This window comes from Spermophilus citellus, assembly GCF_964194105.1.
Source record: "Spermophilus citellus genome assembly, chromosome: 7".
NCBI lineage: Eukaryota > Metazoa > Chordata > Mammalia > Rodentia > Sciuridae > Spermophilus > Spermophilus citellus.
In genome coordinates, this window is record NC_138188.1 from 128,426,067 (window position 1) to 128,449,153 (window position 23,087).

Genomic DNA, 23,087 nt, shown 5'->3' on the forward strand with positions numbered 1-23,087 from the left:
GTAGGTTAATAGTCTTTTTCATTAGGATAGAGGAGCACACACTGAGAATATCTTTCTGCCATCTGAGTAATCAATGAGCCAATATGCTTGTAAATCTTCTAGAAATTCCCCATGGTTCAATTCAAAGAAAAATGTTTATTCTTCTTTGTCCCCCTCTCCATCATTTCTTTGCCATCATTTGGTAACTATAGGGGGGATCTTTCCATCTTAAAATTTGGAGAAAAAGGAGGTATTTCACATTTTTACTTAACTTCTGCCTCTTAAGACAATTCCAGTTATTTGCATTTTTGGTAATCATGAAAGCATAAATGATACAAAAAGTTGTTTATAACAAAAAGAACTACAACAACCTACAATCAGGCAAACCATTCATTTCTCTACTGTTATTTTAATGATTGAAATGTGAACATGTGATTTGTCATTATTTTAAAAGAAATAGCGTGAAAAGTAATGATTATGTCTAAGTGCATTTGTTCATTAAATAGTACAGTGGGCAGCTTGATACAAAAAAATAGAGTCATGCTTGCCAATAATTACACACATCCCATGATTAATTCATTGGTACTATATAATGCTATTCACAAAGTGATTGATAATGTACTTGTAAAATGTATAATAAATGAGTCATATTAAAATGAGAAAGTTTTTTTAATTATGCTGAATTTCTGTAAATTACATGATAAAATAAAAGGTCAGTAATTATACTGTCATGATACAATTACAAAACTAATCTCTAAGCTATATTATTTTACTTGCAAAGATATATTATTGGAATTGTGGAACATAGCAATTATTAATTAAAACAGTTTATACTAGAAATCATTTTCAATAATATCCACATTTCTACATAGTAAAGAAAACATCTAAAAAGAATTACAACATTGAGTGTAAGCTTTGATAACCAAACTAGTATTTCAAACCATCTCAGCATAGGGTCTTAATAAAAGTTTATTCAGATAATATGTGATAAAATGCATATTCAAAGCCCACAGCCCTTTTAAGTTTATTCAATGAATAATTATTTTACTCATGGTGATATGTCATAGTTGGCCATTTGCACCCCTGTACTTTGTATGACCTACCCTGTTACCTGAGTATATTTGCTAATGTGATAATATTCTTAAGGAATGCATTTCCTCAGAGATCTTATCCTCTGGCCAACCAAAGAAAGGCATTGACTATAAACTGTAGGGTAGGACATGACTAAGGCAGGGGTCACTTTGATTTCTTATAGTGGCAGCATGTTTTGGTTACAGCTTAAGCTACATGCCATAGCAGATTTGAGGGTAATAAACAATATCTTCTCCCTGTTGCTGGTTCATCCTGTGTCTTCTCTCATTTCCTAGTTTTTCTATTTGTGTGCCCTCATTCAACCCATTTAACCTCAAACTTTTGATGGTACCTTGTGTTTTCTATATGAACTGAGTACATATTCTCATGGTTATTTTATTTAAATTCTTATCAGTTTTATATTTTTGTTATACACTCAGGCCACCTATACGTCAGCTTCTATAATTCATGCATGCATATATGCAAATAATAATTTTTCCATACAAATTATTATTTTTGAAATTTTTCAGAAGTATTCTTCATATTACCTATATTCAATATTTTAATTAATCACTTCACATTCTTTTCCTCCTTCTAAAGCTCCTATTTTCTTTTAAAGCATCATAGTCACAGAGGTTTAAGATATGAATCCTTATTGATTATCACTCACACCTCACCCTATTTATGTAGTCAGCCAATTTATTGTCAATACAAACAATTTTTTCAGTTATTCCTAACTTTGCTTTTTCCCTTTCCTTTCTCAGTTCTTAGTTTGTCTCCTTACTGTTTCTCAGTTCAATTACCTGGCCTTAGTCCAAATGGGAAAGTCTGCCACTCCACCCAGCAAGCAAATTTCCAAGTGCTAAAATGAGATATGAGGATATGTAGCTGTTCTTTCCTCAGAATGTGTTGCTTGCCACATTTGCATATCATTTTAAAGACTTTCAGACAATTTAAACTTTACAAGTGATTTTCACTTTCCTGACTGTGTTCAACTGACTTCACCCAGCTTCCACTCTTACCTCTCCACTCTACATTAATTCTTCATCCACAGCATTGTCCACCAGCCAGCTTCCCTCCCCCAAAGAACAGAACAGTCACACCTCCTTCCCTCAGTCCCCTTCACAGCTCACCTGTGCACTGTCAGCTCATCTAGGTTTTGTTGGAAAGGCCCTCTGCTCATTTTCTTCCTCTATAAATTCACTCTAACCTTTCTATTCTCAGCTCCCATTTACTTACTATGAGAAAGACAGCACTCTCCACTTCTGGGTAGCAAAGGCCATGAGGTTGGACTCTCCAATATCATACCCTTGCACCACTGCAAACATGGCAGACTTAAGCAAGTCATTAGATTTCTCTTTCCCTCAGTATTCTTATATGGAAAATGCATATAACAATATAATGATTGTGAATACTATATAACTTAATGCTTTCTAAGGACTCTGAGATAAAATAAACTATTGCTTTTTCTTGCGTAAACTCTGTATGGATGAAAAATGTGCCAGATTGGAACCTAAGAGCAAATTGCATAGGAAGCTTTGGGAACTGTCGCAAACTGCAACAAAGTACTCTGCTAACTATTTAAGCCAATCTCAAAGTCCATCTCCTGCTTTGAGTATTTTTTCCTCATCTCTCTAATTGGCTGCATTTTTTCTTCACATACACTCATCACTCTACAGCAATTTGTCAGTTTTTCTTACAAGATATACTGATTATTATTACATATCTACATCTTTACACATCTAAGTGTGAAATCATAGGTAAAGAAAGATACATTTCTGTACATGAATATCCACACTTTCATTTCAGATACATTGTTTTGGTTTTACAACTATAAGTTTTACAACTATAAGTTTGCCTAAAGTGAGGTATAATTGTACAATATAATTTAATTCTCCCTTTTAATCATGCACGTATTATTCACCAGGAATCTTTCTAAGACCATTGGTAATATTAATCACACTTCTGAAAAATAGGCATGATTTCCACTTCTTATGACAACTCAGTGCCTCTCAGAGTGGTAGTTCAGAAACTGTTAGTTACCCACAAAAGGATAAAAGTAGAATTTGAGCACAAATGCTGAAGATCTTTTAGAGCAACTTGACATTGCCATATCTTCCAAGTATGTGATTTGTGTTAGCAAAAGTAATTTGTAGCTTATGTTTTCATAGAAGTGGTTTGGCAAGCAACAATGGCAGAAAAACATTTCGAAAAATTCAGATTAAGGGCTCATGCAGACCATAAATCAATGTATTGCTTCCTTCATTAAGAAAGTCTTACTACCCAATAACAATATCAATTAAATTTCAGGGTTCTTATCAATGTAGTAAAAAATATGAGTTACAGATGTAAAAGCTAATTCATTAAACACAAGATTATTCTCTGTATTATGCGATAACAGACATCGATTATAAGAAACTATACTCTATGCTGAGGCACAGATTTTATAGCCTGAATAATACCAACAACAACAAAACCCCTCTAGTTTCTACAACAAAAGGAATCAGTCCATTTTTAAATTTTAAATATGTAAACATTCAGTCTCCTTCTTTAGTCTGATATACTTGTTATCTTTAACAATTTCACTGCTTCTAGTATGAAAGAAATTTATGTTTCTCAATGACTCATGAGGTCAAAGTGAAAAGTAAGAAATGCTTGGAACAGTTTCTACAATTATTTATAACATGATCTCTATAAATTAAGTATATTTTTAGCAAAATAGGTGATTATCTTGGTATTCATATTTTCAAAAGTTACCATATATCATCTTCTAACACTGATGGGATATTTTGAATTTAATATTCCATCAAAAAAAGATACACATATAGAAATTCATGAATTCTGAATTGATTTCTTTCATCAAAAAGTGCATTTACGTATAAGTTTACAGGATAAACACTGGAACTGATTACCAATGCCAGATTGAACATGAATTTGGAAAATGCAGCAAAATTTGCCTCATTTTGTATAAAAGTTTAAAATAAGTATCCTAAGCTTACTGAAATTGCTTCAAAATCTCTTCTTCCATTTCTGTCAATGCACTTGTCTGAGACTCATTTTTCCACTATGACAGCTATTAATATAAAACATAGACTACTTTAGTTTATACATTATTCTTTGCAAGAAATGCTGTAGTAAATCCACAGAGATTAGCCCAATTAATAAGAAACAGCACACATGTTCCATTACATTTAAATAATTGATATATATATATATATAAATAATGTTAATTCAAAGTGTGAATATGAACAATTCCTATTTATTTTATATTTTGTTTCTGATTGAAGAACAATAAAATATTTCAAGTATAATAATTACCTGTGTTATTCCTGATATGCCACATTCAACTAATAGATAATTTTGCAATTCTTTGCTTTTTAAATATGTTATATTTGCAAAAACAAATAGTAAAAACTCGGGACTTGCATTTTGTATGTCTCATTCTTTTGTTATCTAGTATTAATTTTTACCATACTTTATAAAGATATCATTTGTACTTTGCCATATTTGAGCAAATATGGTTCTCACAGATGATTTGACAAATACTGACCAGGCTTCATAAAGTTTAGTTTCATGATCACTGTTACAGCCCCACACCTAGGGCCTTGCTCAGAACATGTTAGTTGTATGAAGGAAGGGCTTCAGCGGTATCAAGAAGCTAGAACAGGCCCTCTACAAGGTCTGTTACAAAGAAATGTATATACCAAATCCCCTGCATGAAACAAAATTAAAAAAAAAAAAAAACTGAATTAAGCTAAGGGGTATCTAGGACAAGGGCTTTGCCTTTTTAGGTGTTATTGTTCTCACTTTTTTGTTGTTGTTCATTGACAGGAAGGGACTTAAACTAAAAGTAGAAAGTAAATAATTCAGATCCGTGATGACTTGGAGATGTGTGTGGGCACTTCCACAGACTTTCAGGTCTGATTTAGGACTGATCTCTTTCCATTTTGATGACATTTAAGTAGATGTTATTTTCCTAGCAAGGTCCCCCATGTCTGATCCTCTACGCCCTGGTCCTTGCTGTCTCCTTGGGAAAATATGCAAAGGCTTTCTATATGGCTATAGTGGGAAAGAAAGGTATACCTGGGGGGAGAACTTCATCTACTAAAATTTGTAAGTGTGAGGAAGTATAATGTAAGCAGGGAATCACAATTGTGTATTTACTGTATAGCATTTGTCAAATTTGCAAATCACCAACGTGCTGCAGAGGATCTCCTATTGACTTAAAATTCATATTTTCTCTGTTGTGTAGCCTGTTTATAATGATCAGCACAGAAACCATGATAACATATTATAAAATTTCAAAAATAAATTTCAAAATACCTTATCGTTATAGCACTTTAATGTGTATTAGAAAATCTTAATAGTATCAAAAATACCTGTGCTTAATTCTATTTGTAACCACGTGATTTGCATACCAATATATTATATTTTAAACAAGACACATTCAAGTTTTACTCCCAGTCTGCATTTTTCCTAATGATGTACACCAGACTTGAAGAGAGTGATGCCCTTGCTCATGGTAAATCTACAATGTGGAAACTCATTGTTTGATGCAGATAAAAACTGAGTTCTAGAACATAACATAAAATTTATTCCACTCAAAACACTTAGAGACCACTGAACTTCTTGGCTATAGTTTCAACATTTCAAACAGAAATGGATGTGTTCAGCTTATACTGAGTACCTCTACTGTATTTTGAGTTATAACTGTCAGTATATGGGTGCTGACCTAGACATTAACCAGAACTTACATTTTGTATATTAAATGAAGATTCCATTTATTCAGATAGAGAATCTATGCAAATATTTTCTCTCAATAAATTTTTTTTGAAAGTAACTTTAACATGAAGTAAAAGCAAGAATTAAAAAAACTCCTTTATAAATATTAATACTTGGGTACCTCTTGAAAACAATTCAGATTTTTAAACCCATATATCTTTGTACTAAGTAAACTGTAAAACTAGGAGGCTTAATATCAGTTCAGCTATCGAAAAATGTAGAGAAAAAAACAATAACGTAGACAACGACAAAAACTGTACATGGTCACTCATTAATGACAATACTTATTAGCAAACAAATTATGAATTTATTGTGGTTATAATTTTAATGGAAAAAGTCTAGTTTTTAATTTGCTCACTTGATTTTTTAAAAATTACTTTAGATATTGCCTATATTTATAAACACTGAATGTTTTCTCTCCCCCTTGCCTCTTCAGGAACCATTTCTCCACTATTCATACAAACTAATACAATTTAGAAATACCTTTCCCTGAATACATATTTTAAATATATTTTTAAATCGTGAGAGCAACGAAGAGTTATAAAATAATATAGGTACTCTACATTCCCTAATTTATTTCTTCAGTACCAGCAGGCTATTGTGAGTGATCCTTGGAAACAGCAGTAAACAAGCATTTGCAGCTCTTGTGAGATGTAGGAGGCAATGTTATTTTAGTACCTAACTGTGGGTGTTTGTAAGAATTAAGTCTCCTGGTTTTACACCCATTTATATTGAGACTAGTGAGTAGACTGAAGTACAAATGGAAAACTGGGAGGGAAAATGCTGAGAGAGTGCTTTGAGTGTTTCATTTTAATCAGCTATAAATTTTAGAAAGAACAGCAATAATTCAAAAGAAATGGCAAATCTAGATATAATGTATCATGTTTGAACTTTCAAAACCCCATTAGACACATATAGCCCATCTTTCTTTTAATGATGAAAACTGAAACTGGATGAGCTGTTTTAAAATAGTTATAAATATATAAATACATGCACACACGCACACACGTATACACTCACTTACACACCCCTAGGAAATCCCTCTTCTATGTTCATTGTTTGCAATTCTTTGTTGTTTTGAGAAAGGAAAATATGTAGCACAATTATGGTGATTATCTACCCAGTCTGACCCTAGCCAGTAATTGTTCTACTATACTTCCATGATTGGTACAAGTGATACTCTCCAGTTGGTTAAAAGCCATTTCAGTAATTTCTGGCCATGTGCCGACTTCATATGTATTTCCAACATGCACATGTCCTTACAAAACATGTGCTAAGAAATGTATATGATTAGAAGATAAAGGAAATTTGATTTTAATAAGGACAAGGTTTCTTTCAAGTAGCTTTCTTCCACACGAAATGGACTAAAAATCTGAGAGCAGTAATCACTACAAACAACCAGGCACAGGATCTATCACACAGGAGATGGTGAACAAATATTTGTTGAATCATCAAATGAATGTGCAAGTTATTCAATAGAAGATAGAATAAAATATTTCAGTGTTGTAGAAATTGTTTGCTTTCTTTGTATGGTTTTAGCAATAGAGTATATTAGCAAACAATAATGTGTAATAACAAAAAGAATTTAATTCAATAGTTAAGCCATTTTTATAAAGGCATCATGATTTGATTTATTTGCAGAAAATTTAACTTTTATTTTAAAATAAAGACATTGTGGAATGTATTATAAAAGGTAACACCTTAAATTAAATCCAGTTTCTATAACATGTGTCAATTATGGAAAATTTGGCTGAACTTTAAAATGTCCCAAAATTTAAAATTGGTTGAATGCTCAAGCATGAATATGTGGCCTTGAGTGTTAAAGTTCCAAATTTTGATTTAATGTTTAACCTACCATGTAACCAATGAAATTCAAAACATATGATTTTCTTCATGTATTTCATGAAATTGCTGGACTCAAGTTATATGACGAAAAAGGAAAAAGGTAATAGTTATATACCCCACAACCAAATATTTTCCTTGCTTAAAGAAAAGGCTCGATAATGGTATCATCATTAGCAGAAACTGAAGTAAATTCTTTAAGAAGCCTATAAACAGACATATTAACATACATTAAAATGAATTAATATCTTAGGGAAAAGCTGCATTATTGCAACTTATTTCTTCTGGAAAGAAGCAAAGCAACTGAAGGTGGTGAACAGAGAGTGATACAAGGTTTTCAGTGGAAAATATCTAAATATTGAAAAGTTAACTATTTATGCATGGAATGTTGTACTGGTTACTTTCTGTTTATCTTTCCAGATCCATGGTCTTTGCCTTGGAAGACTAACCCACTCAGCACCCCTTCACCTACAGCTTCCATTTGAGCTCAACCCACGGAAGGCATTAACAAGAGAACAGAACACCTATTTACTTATCTACACACACTGCCTTCTTCCCAAGCAGTTTCAGAACCTAACAAGAAAGAAACCTTCTTCTACAATGGTGGCTGTAGCTCCCTCTTCTCTGTCTCACAGTCCCAAGGGGTAGTTCCTGAGTGCTGTATCATCTTGGCTAGTTCACTTAATTATGACTGTATCTCTGTAAATAGTCTGTTCATTTTCTTTAACTCAATTATTTCCTCATGGGGACCCAATTCACATTCATATAATCCATATGCAGTTTCTAGGAAATTTGCTATTATGTATAAAATTATTGATATGTTAGAGATGAAATATTAGCTAAGGTGTGTTGAGATCAATCTTAAGAGAAGGTGACACTGGAATATAGCCTTAGAAGTAGTTATAGTTCCCACAGGAAGAATAAACTAATCAAGAAAAACAAAAGGTAATAAAATAAAGTCATTTTCAGAATACCAAGCATGTGCTTTAGACTTGTCACAAGGAAACTCAATTTTCTTCATTGCTTTGTCAGTATTTAAGATATTCTAATCTGTAATTCTCATTTTCTTCATATATAAAATGAAAAGGTCTTCTGTGTATATTGTTGAGAATCCAGTGAAAAGTAAACATGTGGATAATTATTTAATAAGTGTAGAGTACTGTGTAATAGTTAACTATCATCATTAATTTCACATCTTGTGTACATATAGAATAACTGAATTTTTTGAAAAAAAAATAGAAGAAGCATAATACTGGCCCCTTTGGTACCTGTTTTACACAGCTAATCTTTAATATTTCACAACCTGTCAAGGTGATTGATACAAGTTGTGGGGATAGACACCATTAGGTGGCATTGATTGGTACAGAGCCAGGAGAATTTATACCTTCATTTGAAATTCATCTCATTTTTCTTCTCTTTATCTCTCCTGGTTTTAGGACATTTTATTCATGTTCTTCCTCTCTCATTGTACCCATTATTAATGTAAAATTATCAGCAGAATAATTGGCTAATTAAAATCAGCAATTTTGTCTTTGCTCTCAACAGATTTTTATTTTCATTTCTTTGGGAAATTTCTGAGGATAATCAAACAATATTTCAAAAAAGCAAAAACACTGAAAAAAATCATAAAAATTAACATATTTTACCTTTTTATACAAAAAAAAAAACACAAGCACAGAGGTGTGTCTGTTGATCGTGTACAATATGCACTACTGGAGATGCTTGTCGAAAGTATTTTTGTCACTAATGGGAAGGAACTAAAGTGTTCTTTCCTGAGCATTAAGTGATCAGATTTTGCTACTTCAATTGTTTTTTCTACATCTGCAGAGGAATTGACACTATGATCTGATTGATTGCTTTTTATTTCTACTGCCAAACACCACACAGCATTCACGTGTTTCCATGACCTCTACTCCTCAATCTCTGTCTCCCTGTACCCACTCTATTCCAAATGCTTAGATACTAGTTTTAATAGCTGGGCTTAGGTTTGTGTAAAGAGAAAGAGAAGTGAATGCTGCCTTCGCTACCAGAGCTCTAGGTTTCTCTGACCCGAAAGGACTTCAAAATTTTCCTCTCAATTTTTACTTTCAATTTTAGTCTTTTGCAGGTTGTTAAGTATTACAGAAAACGACTTCCTACATAAGCTATGCAGAAATGAGATGGAATTTAATTGAATTTCTACTTCAAAGGTTAATGATTTCTGGTTTTCGCGTGCACACAAAGCCGGCAGGGAGTTGTTAAAAATGCAGTTCTGATCCAATCACCAAACCATCTGATTTAGTGGGGTGTGGGTGAGTGCCTTTTATTACTCTGCTGGTTGGCATTAAAAGCAGGATTAAAAGTCAGATATGACTCCCTATCTACCATGATTCAATGTTCCCATTAAAGTTCTAAAATTTTAACAGCAAAATTACAATTATTTAATGTTCAATGTATGTTTTGTTATGGACAAGGGGTTCTTGGTTAGAAAGTATATATTCTTCTAGCCAAGGCTGGGTCTATATGTCATCTAAAGAGTGAATCAGCTTCTAGAACTGTGCTTTCCAGAGAGTACCTGCTAGCCATAGATGATAATTGAGTACTTGAAATGTGGCTTGTATGCCTGAGAAATGAAATGCTTAAATTTCATTGAATTGTAATTGACTTAGATCTGAATATCTATAGGTGGATACTGAATTATTCAGGCTAGCATAGAAAATGTCCATCTTCATGAAATGTTTCCTTCAGGGCTCCTGTAATGTATTCCTCCATCTCACTCTATGAACATCCTCAATGATTTGAAGCAATGTTACTCTTCAATGAAAAACAAAAAAAACAAAAAAAAAAAAAACCTGCCAAAGATCAGTGTCAGAGATGGCCACTTAAAGTGAACTGATGTTCCAATGCCTTTTTTTCTCAGAGTTGTTCCAGTTTAAACTAAGGCCAAGTAACCTGTATCTTTACTCTAAACCCTTCACTACCTGGCATTAGCTAAGTGTGTGTGGGTAAATTGCCTTGGGTTTCTGATATCAGTTTTTTTCATTTGTCAATGGGGAAAGCTACCAATCACATTAAATGTGTTAAAAAGAAGCAAAAGTCTGAATTTACTGCTCTCCTCTTTATTTGACCTGAATCAGAATTATGACAATATAAGTTACATATTAGCCAAAAAATCCATCTAGTGCCTCATGTTCAATGAAAAAGTTCCTGGTCATTTACATTTAACCTCTCTGACAAAACTCCTAGGAAAGGGTGTTCTGCTTAATTCTCTTTTAGATGATCATTCCTTCTGTTTTTCTCTCGTGCAGTTGTCACTTGCACAACAGCTATGGGTTGCTCTGGACTCTCAAATCCATGCCTAGCTTCTGCACTTAGACTCTGGCACAGCATGGCATATTTGTTTACTTAAGCCTTAGGATTGAAGAGAGTTAGGCAACCAAATACAGACAAAGAGATGGTGTGGAGAAATTGTGATATGGAGTCCTTAAAAATGCTTTACTTTTTAAACTCTTGCATTTAATGAACATCACTGTCTAGAGCTTCCATCAACTAAGACATCATGTAAGACCTGAACCACCAACATGTGAAGGAATAGACATTAGAATGCCATTAATAAAAGGATTTTTTTTCATTTAGTACTTTTCATTAAGTTATTACAATTGATGATTAGAACCACAACAGAGTGAAAAAAAAGTTTAATACCAGTGTCAGGAACATGCTGTGCTACACACACACACACACACACACACACACACACACACACACACACACACCGAGAGACTGGCATTTTGCAACATAACTCTAAGTTGTAATTTGTGAAAGAAAATGAAAAAAAAAGCAAGTACATACTTCAAGAATTAATATGATCAGAAGCATTTGGCATTTTATGGCAGTATGAAGAATATATTGCTAAATATCCCAAACATACTATGAGCTTTTTCTCTTCCATAGTTATCCCTTAGAATTCACGGCATCTCCTTATTTCCCAGTCTTTGCAAATAGCATAAGCTGCTCTGTTTTTACAGGAAGGAAGCATTAGTTTGAAATACTCAGATTCAGTTTTAGCTTTAGATGTTTTGTAGAAGGTAACTTATAAAATCACTGAAAGAGGAGGCAAGGACATTTAATATAGATTTTGTCTTTGTGCCTAAGGACTTGACCTCACAATTGTAGATGCCACTGTAAACATGACTCTCAAAGATCTCTTTAAAAAGTAATACAGGAACTGTTAAAACAACAACAACAAAAAGCAGAGTTTGCTATTTACACCTGCAGGATGAATGAGCAACAAGAAAATATATTCTAATGTTATAAAAATTCATAGCCATTGCTTGGGACAATTTTTCATTGATAGAATTATACACACTTTCAAAAAGTGCTACTAAGCAAAATTGTTTCATTAAATGCAGGCACAGAAAATAGCAATAGCAATATACCTAAATTAATATATTTTATGTTATTCTAAATATGTACAAATAACCAAATTTAAAAAACCTAAATAGTATAACCATTTACTATACAATGATGTGCTACATAACTTAATAGTTTCCTGTAGTTGAGTATCAGTAACTGAAAACTTGGAAGGCAAAACCACAGATAATAGAGGGAATTCTGCATATGGAGTTAAGTTCTAAGTTTTCAGGCATTCATTGGGTGTCTTAGAACATATTCCTCATGGATAAGGGGGTTGGGGCTACTGAACTCAGATATTTGGAAAACACAGGTTTCAATTTTGGTTTGAAGGTATTTTTTACAAGAGGTTAATATTAAAATGAGTAGACTTTTGATTAAAGCAGATTCCTTCCTATAATGTAGGTAGACCTTATTAAATCAGTCAGAGACCTTAAGAGAAAGTCTGAGGTGCCGTGAGAAAAAGGAAGTTCTACCTTCCAGACTGCCTTTGAACTTGAACTGCAACATATACCATTTCCTGGGTCCTTAGCTTGTCAACCTGCTAGCTGTCCTGTCAACTTGAGCCAGGTGGAAAACAATTTTTCTTTTCTTTCCTTCCTTTCTCTCTCACACACACTGTCTCTTTCTCTCTGTTGCGTCCTCTCTTTCTTTTTTTCAAAGAGAGAGTGAGAGAGGAGAGAGAGAGAGAGAGAGAGAGAGAGAGAGAGAGAGAGAGAGAGAATTTTTAATATTTATTTTTTAGATCTCGGTGGACACAACATCTTTGTTGGTATGTGGTGCTGAGGATCGAACCCCCGCACGCATGCCAGGCGAGCGCGCTACCGCTTGAGCCACATCCCCAGCCCCCTTTTTTTCTTTCTATCCATCTACTCATCCATCTTTTTGTTTGTGTTTCTTTGAATTACCCTGATTAACACACTTTTCATTTCTAACTTTTTTTTAATAGCATGTGTCTTCTACCAATAAACTCTAAAATACGTTTGGCTTATGTTTATTATCTGAGTTTCTTCTAGAAGAAAATATACCCTAAAAAGGCAGAGACATTAATCTCTCACTCTAATGCTTGGTACAAAGTGACACTCAATAAATATTTGTTAAATCAATGAATTAATGTCTTATCAGCCTTTTTATATATTACATATTTTTAAAAAACTAAAAAATTATTTTAAATCTAGAGCACTATAAAAGGCAAAAGCTATACTAGTGAACAAAATATAGTGAACACATATTTTACATAGATTGGGCATATTTATTAAACTTTATTTGGTTTTATTAGTTAAAATGAAATTAAGTTATCTTACTGTTATTCATAGAGTAATAAAAAATTATTAAGACTATGTTAAACAGATAATATGTAAATAAATATTTATAACATCTGTTGTTTAAATTTATTTAAAGCAACCCTTCCATATTTTCATTACAGATCATGGACTCGCTTTTTCATCCATGTTATAACAATGGATGAAGTCTTAGAAACTTGGTACACATTATTAGTTGTTTATGTGAATTATAAAATGTAAGTTTCATTACTACTCTAAAGAAATTGAACCAAAATCTACTTTTTATCCAATTAGGAGCTCAAATTAATTAATGAATTCTAACTTAACTTTAAGTAAATACAGTTTCTTACCTAATTTTGCTTATTTTAGAAACAGAAAGACTTAACCTTATTGTGGAACTAATTTCTACAATTTTTACGTTCAGGCCCAATACATGAAAATAAAATTACTAAACTGTCCAAAATCATATAGGATCTTAAATCATATAAAATTAAAATGAATAAAAATAATTGTTTCCTACCAGGAGTAAGAAAAAAAATATTCAAACTATACAGAAGACAGCTACAAGAATTAAAAAATAAAGTCCACAGAAAGAAGGTGATAAGTCATAAAAGCATTTTAAAAACAGAATTAGAACTGTTTATTTTATTAAAAAGTTGACATAGGTTATCTTTAGTGTTTATGACTTGCAAACTAAAGTATTTAATATTTAACATGTTTAAATACAAGCAGAAGCAGTTTGGTAATCAAAAGGAATAATTTGAATCATCTCAGAAAAATAAATTCATTATAATTAGGATATTTCAGAATATGATTAAAGCATGTAAAAGAAAATGTATTCACCTTTCTTGTCATCAAAGTACAGAGTCTGTTGAGCTGGATTTGACCACTGGAGGGAGGTGTTATCATTTTGATCAACCCTGCAGGTCAAAATTGCTGTTCCGCCTTCAACAACGGTTACATTCTGTGTTAGTGGAAACTGCCCTTGGCTGCCTAAAAGGAGATTAAAGAGAATGTTGATTAAATGAAAGTTATAAAATGATTAACTCCCCAAGATCTGCATTGGACTTCACTTCTCACTTTCAATAAAATTTAAACCAACACAATAACAACAAATCTATATATTATGAAAGGCAGAAAAATAATTGAAAATCCTTAATCAGAGGATGACATTTTTGATGTACTATTATGACTCCTTTATACTCCCTTACATGTTCCAAAAACTTCTTTCCCTCCTAAGCACACATAAAGATTTACATTCAAAAAGTTACATGATAATCATTAATTTTCCTTGGCTTTGTATTAATTTTGTGGTGCTAGATTGGGTCATTGCTGAAGATAAGGCAGTGAATAATTTTGGATGAATTGAACTCTCTAAAGGAGCATATGAAACCCATAAAATACTTTTCTGATAGCTTTTATAATGCTGAATAAAGTCTATGAAATATGAATATTAGAACTTAAGATTCAATTTTTGATAAAGGAAATTATAAAAGAATCCTATTTCACCAGGTTTTTTTTCTTAAATAGATGTAACTGTTTTTAGAAATACAAAATGTATTATAGAAAGCAATGTGAATATTCTTTAAAGTGTTTATCCATCAAACTATTACAAAAGCCAGTCATAGTGGCACACACTTATAGTCCAAGATACTCAGGAGATTAAAACAAGGATCCCTTGGTTCAAGGCCAGTATGCGCAAGAGACTTTGTCAAAGGAATGAATTATATATATATATATATATATATATATATATATATATATATTGATTACTGTAACTCAGAAGATTCAGATAATATTCGTTATCATTTCATTTTGTAATCACCTGCTTTTCTCCAGTGAATATATAGTTCTTTTATAATCAGGAAAATACATATTCTTAAATTACCCTTGTCAATTTTGGTATTATTTCCATGTTCTCAAGTTTTCCATTTTCCTAAGTATTATACTAATTTATTAAAATAATTCATGTAATGTATTTAATAAGTGTACTTCAAATAGTTAAAACTAAACTCATGCATGCAAAAAAATTACAGATAAGTTTCACTTCACTATGATCTGGAGATGAGCTCGGACAAGTCTGATAGTGAGGATCAACATGGGTAAAAATGATCTAGAGCTAGGTTAAAATACCATTATGTGAGCAATGTCGTTCATTAAGTCAAATACAATTTACATATGCAAGAACATTAGAAGGACTTAATCACACCCATGAAATATATTTCCCTTTTCTTCTTTAGTTTTATAATGATTCTATCATTACTACAAGCACCACTTGAGGTTATGCTGCAGCTATTGGCATAAAAAATCTTATTACCAAAAAGCCTGTTGATTGGCACCATAAGAGACAGAAGAGCCTGAAGGGAAAAATTTCTTTCCAGACCTTACTGACACAAGCACAGAGGTTCATGACCATGTTACATAATTAGGCCTATCAAGAATAAAAATCTGATATCAGGAGCTTTGTCTTCTCAATGCCAACCTCTTAGAGTCACTATGGCAACTCCCCAGGATGTCTCCCTGTAATCTTTAGGGTGGAGTTTTAAAATTGAGGTTAGGATTTGTCTGGAATAAATTCTTTGATAGTTGACTTGAAAGTCAACCGGAGCCAAAGTGGGATGTGCTTTGCCGACAGCTCAGAGGTGACCTCGAGCAGGGAAACATGGAGAACTATCAATCTTGTGAAGTGAGGTGAGGCAAAAAACAGCATCAGAGAAAACATGAGCTAAGACAGAAAGAAGGAATAATTACCAGAGTTTAGCTCATAAATATGAAGCTCAGTATGGTTTTAAGACACGTTTTTCAGGTTTCTAGGTATGAATGTAATGCATAAATTGAACAATCTGGGGATGATTCTTTAAGTAATAAAAAGCACACAACTGCTAATAAATATACATAGTTCTACTCAGATGACATTTTGACTATCAACTGGTACATAAATAATGCTGTCTGCCTCTTTAAAGAAGTGGAAAAAGTGCAGTGATGCTTGCAACAATTTCATCCACTACATTTGCAAAATAATTTTCAAAACATCCCCATAAGAAAATATTATCCTTCTCATTTCACAGATGGGTAAACTGACACTGGGAGGTTAAGTGATTTTTTTTTTCCCATGGTGAAACAAAGTCAATGAACCATTTGGAGTTTGTTCTGAAAGTTCAACATTTTTATTCTTACTTTCCATAAAAACTGCTGTGTCATAATAGCTTCATTTTATTTAAGTGTGAATTAGACAACAATAAAAAAGGCGAATGATGGTTTTTAACAACAAAACTTAAATTTTAAGTCAAATAAGAGAGGATTTCAATATTAACTACCTTTAAATCATCCATGCTATAGAGAATTTAATTTTGATAACTATTTCAGTCCTTCTTTACTGGCCTACTGAGGAAAGAAACTGGTATTTGTTAGGGTCTTCTACATGCCGGGTAGTTTACATATATCAGCACACATGAGCTTTGTCCTTCCAGGTAGGAGATTAGGACAGTGTCCCCTATCTTTTCCCTGAGTGGATTCTGACTTTAAAGTACTATGACTTCAGTTCCCTGGGACTTGCAGCCTAAAATCCCTGCAGTTAAATAATTTAGTTTTTCCCAATAGAGAGCAAATTCATGTGGAGAATCTACTAATCCTAAATACCCTTAGGATATGTGGTTTCCAAAATCAATTCAAAAGCCTGTGTTATAGGCAGTCGAACTTCTTCTCTGGAGTCTGAATTGCCTTTCACTTGTGGTTATAACCTGCAGAGAGCATAGAGTTAGCTACTACTTTTCTCTTTTAACTCCTGATGGCTCAAGGTTGACATTCAATCTCAGAGAGTCTTTCCAAAGAAATTACTCATTTTTTCAGTTAGAAAAATTAACATTTTATCAAATTAAGAATTCATCCTCAATGCATTTATTATACAGATATTTTGTGGGACTATAGGATTTGTCTTGTATGGATCAACATTGGAACTATGGTTCAAGGAAGAGAAATTTGCTAAGGCACCTGCAAAACTATCAGAAACTTTAGAAGAGACAGTGATGTAGAGGAAGGAGACAATCTGCTTTGGTACAGTACTGATCTTGTTTTTCATCTGCAAGCATTGCTAAAATGTATCACTTGTTTCATGACCTCCTTTTAAAATAACCTTGACTCTAACTGAGCTCATCCTGATCCTAGATTTTAGAGAAGTCATTCTTATCAAAGTAGCACATGATGGGATTTATGAAACTTCCACTTTGGAATCTCTGAAGCTGGCTATTTTTTAAGGATCCCCATTTTTTTCATCACTTCTGTTTATGTCCTCTTATTATCTGTATAGTGATCTGTATTTCATACTTAATTCTACATTAATTAAGATTATAGCCACAAGGCATCTAATCTTTGAATCAGCTATGGTACCCAACCTACTGTATTGTAAACTAAAGGTGTTCATTGTCTAAAGTGAATGTGTTTTCTTAGAACAATGACTGGTTTTTGTAGGGAAATGTGTGACAGCAGCATGACAAAACTATTTCAAGCCAGCTGCATTTGTTCATGGATAAATTGAAGGGTAGAGGTAGAGACTAATTCTTTATTGAGGAAAAGGAATACAGAAAAAGGTCAATCCTAAGAACTTTAAAGATATATTAGTAAGTGTCTTAAGATATTTTAAGTTCTGTTTCAAATAAATAAGAAGTGTATGTAGAATGTATAACCAATGGTAATTAAGAACAGAGATAGCTAATGTTATTTCAGCACTGAAATGGGACATGAAATGATAGAAGTATGGCAAATGTGTACACCAGAAAGAGGAAAAAACAATATACAATAATATTTCTTGAATATTTAGTAAAACCCCTCCCTAAGCTTTCCTAGGTAGATGGATTTCTACAATTCTAAAAGCATTTTACTTTTCTTTTGTATCCAGTTTAATAGTCCCTTTCCTATCTTATCTCATTCCTCCACCATTATTAAGCCAGCTTTAAATATATGTGAAATGTAGCTAACCTGAATGGGGTGTTCACAATGTCCTAGGTCACTAGCTACAATTCTAACTGTGCTTCCTGTATCAATGATTTAATCTGCAATGACAAGCTTGTCATCATCTCTACCTTGAATATTAGGGAACAAATGCACAGAGGCCTTAAATTATGTTCCCATAGTCTCATAGCTAGAAATCACACGGACTGTATTTTGAACTCCTGCACTTTGTTTTCATATCTTACCTGCTTAATCACAGAGTGGTTATGAAAATAAACTGAATTTAATTCTGATTGCCTAACTGTGATAAAAGAAAAACATAATTTGTAGAAGCATTTTCAAAGATACATTTAGACCTACATACCTATTTTTAACAAATGAAAGGATGTTTAAAATTCTGGAAAAACCATGATATGCTAGAGCTGGCTCACACAAATCCTGAGACTCTAGCTCTCCCCACTTCATGCTCAGTGACATAGGTTTGGTAGCTTGAAATTGACCACAGAGGGAGTGTTTTCACCATGGAAATTGGCAGACATTACAGGTCAATAAACTTCCCCATAGAGCAAGTTGTAAAATATTTATAGCACACCACTGAAAGATGTCATTGATGTCTCTTATTGGTGCTTCTGCACATATTTTTAGCTCCCCCCCCCCCCGCATCTGACCCACCTTTCTTTCAATAAATTTTTTCTAATGGGCCTCTATTTACCCTATACTCTGTAGAGAGTAGTGCTAGTATTCTTAGGCTGCCACATTTATTTCTATTATTACCAGTGGTTTAAAAACTTTCTATAGCTATACAGATATCATTTTCTAATTTATTGCTGTGAAAGGCACTTTAATGAAGAGGAATAATTCAATATCCTGAAAAGATAGCTCTCCTGGCCCTGTCTTGAAATAGACTGAGCAGCTGCCATTATCTCTTCACTCTTTCCATCTGTTATATAATTATGGAGAGAATAGTTAAAATCTTTCCTTGTCAACATTAGGAACCAAGTTCAAAATCAAGTGAACTGAGTCTTGTCTCCTGTTGACCTTACTTAAGAACAGTCCTTTCCTCACAAATTTCATGCATTTCTTTGCTGTATGACCTCTAAGAATCTAACACATTGTCACATAAGACATACAGAAGTCAAATCCAAGTTTATGGCCACCCTAACCTTGACATTGGACTGTGAGGTGTTATTAGAAAAAAAGGAGCAAAAAGCAAAATCATGAAGAGAGATCTTTGAGACCTGCAGTACTTTTGAAAGAGTGAAGGCAGCTAAAGATGCATGTTTTAACACTGATTCCAAAGTATGACGCTGCTTCCGCAAACAATACCATTCAAGCTTTGCTATCTCTTGAATGGATGATGAGCGATGGCAATGCTTTTCTGCATCTCTCTTCCTGAGTTTAAGATTAAAGGGGGCCACTACGGTAGACTAGTGCTCACTGCACATGAGTGCCTCCTTACTAAGAGCAATAATCACCTGAGATATATCTAGACAGAAGGTCAGAAGCTGAGGCTTTGCACAGCTGAGAAAGAGTAAGTTACAGTCAGTAATTTTTCAGAGTAAATGATCACATTTTATGGGCTATTTAACGGGAACTTAGGACCTCTCATTATATTTTTCTTTCTGAAAATGAGAAAAACTTTCTCAACAGAAGAGCCAGATTTAAAAAGAGTGAAGGGGAACAAACAAAAACAAGACATGAAAAGAATTAAAGATATTCTTTTTCCAATAAGAGTGTGTAAAAATCTATACTTAGTGAAAGCTGTCATTTTAATATCCAAAATTATCTCTTTCAACAGAAACATTGCCACCTGAATCAAATAGCATACCTAATGTTTGAGATGTTTTTAAAAACTTTTGCATGTTCTCTCAAGAACCCCACTTAAATGCAAACTACTCTCATCACAGTTCTCTTGTATGTGAAAAACACAGAGGCCAAATGGATCAGTCAATTAAAAATATGTTCTTAAATCATTCTTAAATACAACAACAAAAAATGACAGAAATAGGCAACACATTTTTTAAAGGAAGTACAAAGCTAGCCTACTATTCCTACTATTCTTAAAAACCTTTTCAAGTATTCTTAGGATTTTGTTCTCTGTCTCTTTCCCCACCCCACCCCCTTTCATTTCATCAACTGGTTTGGGGTATTTATACAAAGAACCTGCATCTTAGAAAGTTCAAGATCATTCTTATTGCCTAAATTAGAGTCTAAAAATATACCTAAATGCACACACAGCATGCTATTACTTCCACTAAATTACTGAAAGCATTCTAAACAAATAACCTTCTAATGTGAAAGTTGTGGCTCAGTAGTTGTGTGGACTGAAACACATATTGCATACTGAAACCTATTGGATTGAAAAGCACTAATGTCATTAATGCAGGCTTGCAATTCTCAAGAGAAGAGCAATGAATGCTCTATCATGTGAGAAAGAAAATCAGAGGAAAAATTAAGACTGGTAACTAAGTGCAAAATATTTCCACTTTTGCAATGTCCATTTGTTCTTTCGGATACTTAGAATTCTTTAGTTATTTTTTCCTATCATCGAATTCCAGTTTTTAGGTTTGCTTGTAAAACTTTCCTAGGCTTATAACATATAATTTTATTTTTCTTTGATTCTACTTCATCCTTTCTGGATTCAGCTTGCCTTTTAGAGTACAACACCTGGTCTCCACCTTCTGTGCCACCCCTTTGCCCAGCCACTATGGAGCATAGCCATCAGACTGGTGCTGCTTGCCAGTTTCCATAGAGACAGGAAGCACTTTGGAGACCTATGTACCATTGCAACTGCCAGACCAAAGTAAGGAAGAGACAAAGCTGGCGGGCAGTGGGTCTTGCAAGGCCAGGGAAGGTTGGAAGGGCTTTTTCATTCTGATATCAGAGCATGACAGTGCCAAATTGGCAACATCAGTAGTTAGAATCCTGTAGACCAAATCCTGGTGTTCACTATGGCCATTGTGAGTAGCCCATCCTGCTACCAACTCAGAAACAGAAGTCCTTGTGTACCCAAAGCTTGGCCTTGATCCCTCCTTGGCTTGTGATCCATGACAAAGGCCCTTTCAGATTTACAGTGGCTCCAACTGCTCCTGACCCAAAGAATTATCATTCTCTGGTAGAAATTCCTTCTCTCTTTTACTTTTCCAGAATATGATTATAGTTTTCTAGGACACTCTGCAGACCAGGAACCTAGGGAATAATCATTGCATTGTTTCCTGTTGATCTACACAGGTTGACTGAGCAGGTTACCCAGTTAACTATATAACATTGTATCAAAACTAGCTGCCATTTGCAATGTCTGGTAGAATTTATAATGAGAGGTAATTCCTGAGTACCAGGATCAGTGCTGTCCCTGGAGAAATTTGTAATGTAGGTGAAACATAACATTAGTGACTTCCCCTCCATTTAAAAAATGTTTTGTGTAATTGTATACATCAGCCTTCTCTATTATAATATTCCCAGCACAGTTATTATTTCTACATAAAATAGATTTTTCTAATTTCTGCCATTAATTTTGCATTACTTAGTCATATCACTAAGTTCTTGTTTTTCTTAAATTACAAAATTCTAATTTTCAGAGAATACTTGTAAAACCCTAGAACATTTTGTTTTATAGCTGCTTTATGCTTTTGCCTAATTGTTTAGCATGTATTAAAACATTACTTGATGGTAAGAATTCCTAAATTTTTAAAAACTTGAATATATACAAAGTCAATTCTTTCTATTCTTGGCTTATTTATTTATTTTTGCTAATAACCTTGCCAATATGCTAAATAAACACAAACTTGCTTATATACTAAAAACAGTGATCTAAAATAAACACAATTAATCCAGTTTAATATCCACAATGTGTTTTTGATATAAAAACATTAAAATAGTTAAACGTGGTGACATAGTTCTTCAATTCAAGCTATTTGAGAAGCTAAGGAAGGAAGTTTACAAGTTTTAGGTTGGTCTAGGCAACTTGGTGAAATTCTGTCTCAAAATAAATTTTATGAAAAGGGCAAGAGTGTAGTTCAGTGGTAAAACACTTGAATATCATATGTGAGGTCTTGGGTTCACATACCAGAACACATACACACACCCCCAAATATATTTTGTTTTGTTAATTTATTTGTATTTACTTAATTCCCTAAAATGTTTTGTTTTGTCAAATATTCAAAAAATAGTTCATTGAATGAACATATCTGTTTTCTCAAGGTAAAAATGAGGTTGATGAGTTGTTCAAATTTATATTCACCAGTATTCATTGCTTCTCATACAAATATACCTTCAAGTATATTAAAAACCAAATCAAAGTATATTAGAATCCAAAGTATATGAGAATCCAAATCAAAGGAAGTAATTTAAAAATAAAATAACAATTATATGTCTCTCAAGACAATATACAATAATAAGAGAATTGTAAAATTCTGTTACTTCAAAACAAACTCACATGGTAATTATCATGTGTGCATAAAGTCATTTTATCTTTCTAGAATATTGTTTGCAGGATGAATGAGCAAGACCTAGATCTGACTAGCTTTTCTCGATAACTGATGAACACTTGAGAGGCATCCTTCCAGTGAAAGAAATTTATGACCACAATCACAGTCTGGTTCACAGTGAAGCTCAATCACGTAACTAAATTTTAAATTGAGATGTCAACCTGGAGGAAATATTCTGGAAAGGAACACACAGATGGTAAGACTCTTCTGAAGACAGGGTGAGGGATATAGTGCTGAGTGTACAATAATCAATCTTCAGGAGACCAAAAAAAAAAAAATTGACTGGGTGGGATGTAACTGTTTAAAA

The 23,087-nt window shown here is 33.2% G+C and overlaps 1 protein-coding gene across 4 annotated transcripts in view; it reads right to left on the reverse strand.

Annotated features, from left to right (window-relative positions):
* The window catches only part of CADM2 (cell adhesion molecule 2), a 1,032,141-nt gene that overhangs the window by 223,916 nt on the left and 785,138 nt on the right, over positions 1-23,087 (reverse strand). For all 4 annotated transcript variants that reach the window (XM_081301404.1, XM_081301402.1, XM_081301403.1 and 1 more), the window contains one exon: positions 14,190-14,339. In XM_081301404.1, coding sequence (XP_081157530.1) covers positions 14,190-14,339 — 150 coding nt within the window. The remainder of the gene's footprint in view (positions 1-14,189; positions 14,340-23,087) is intronic.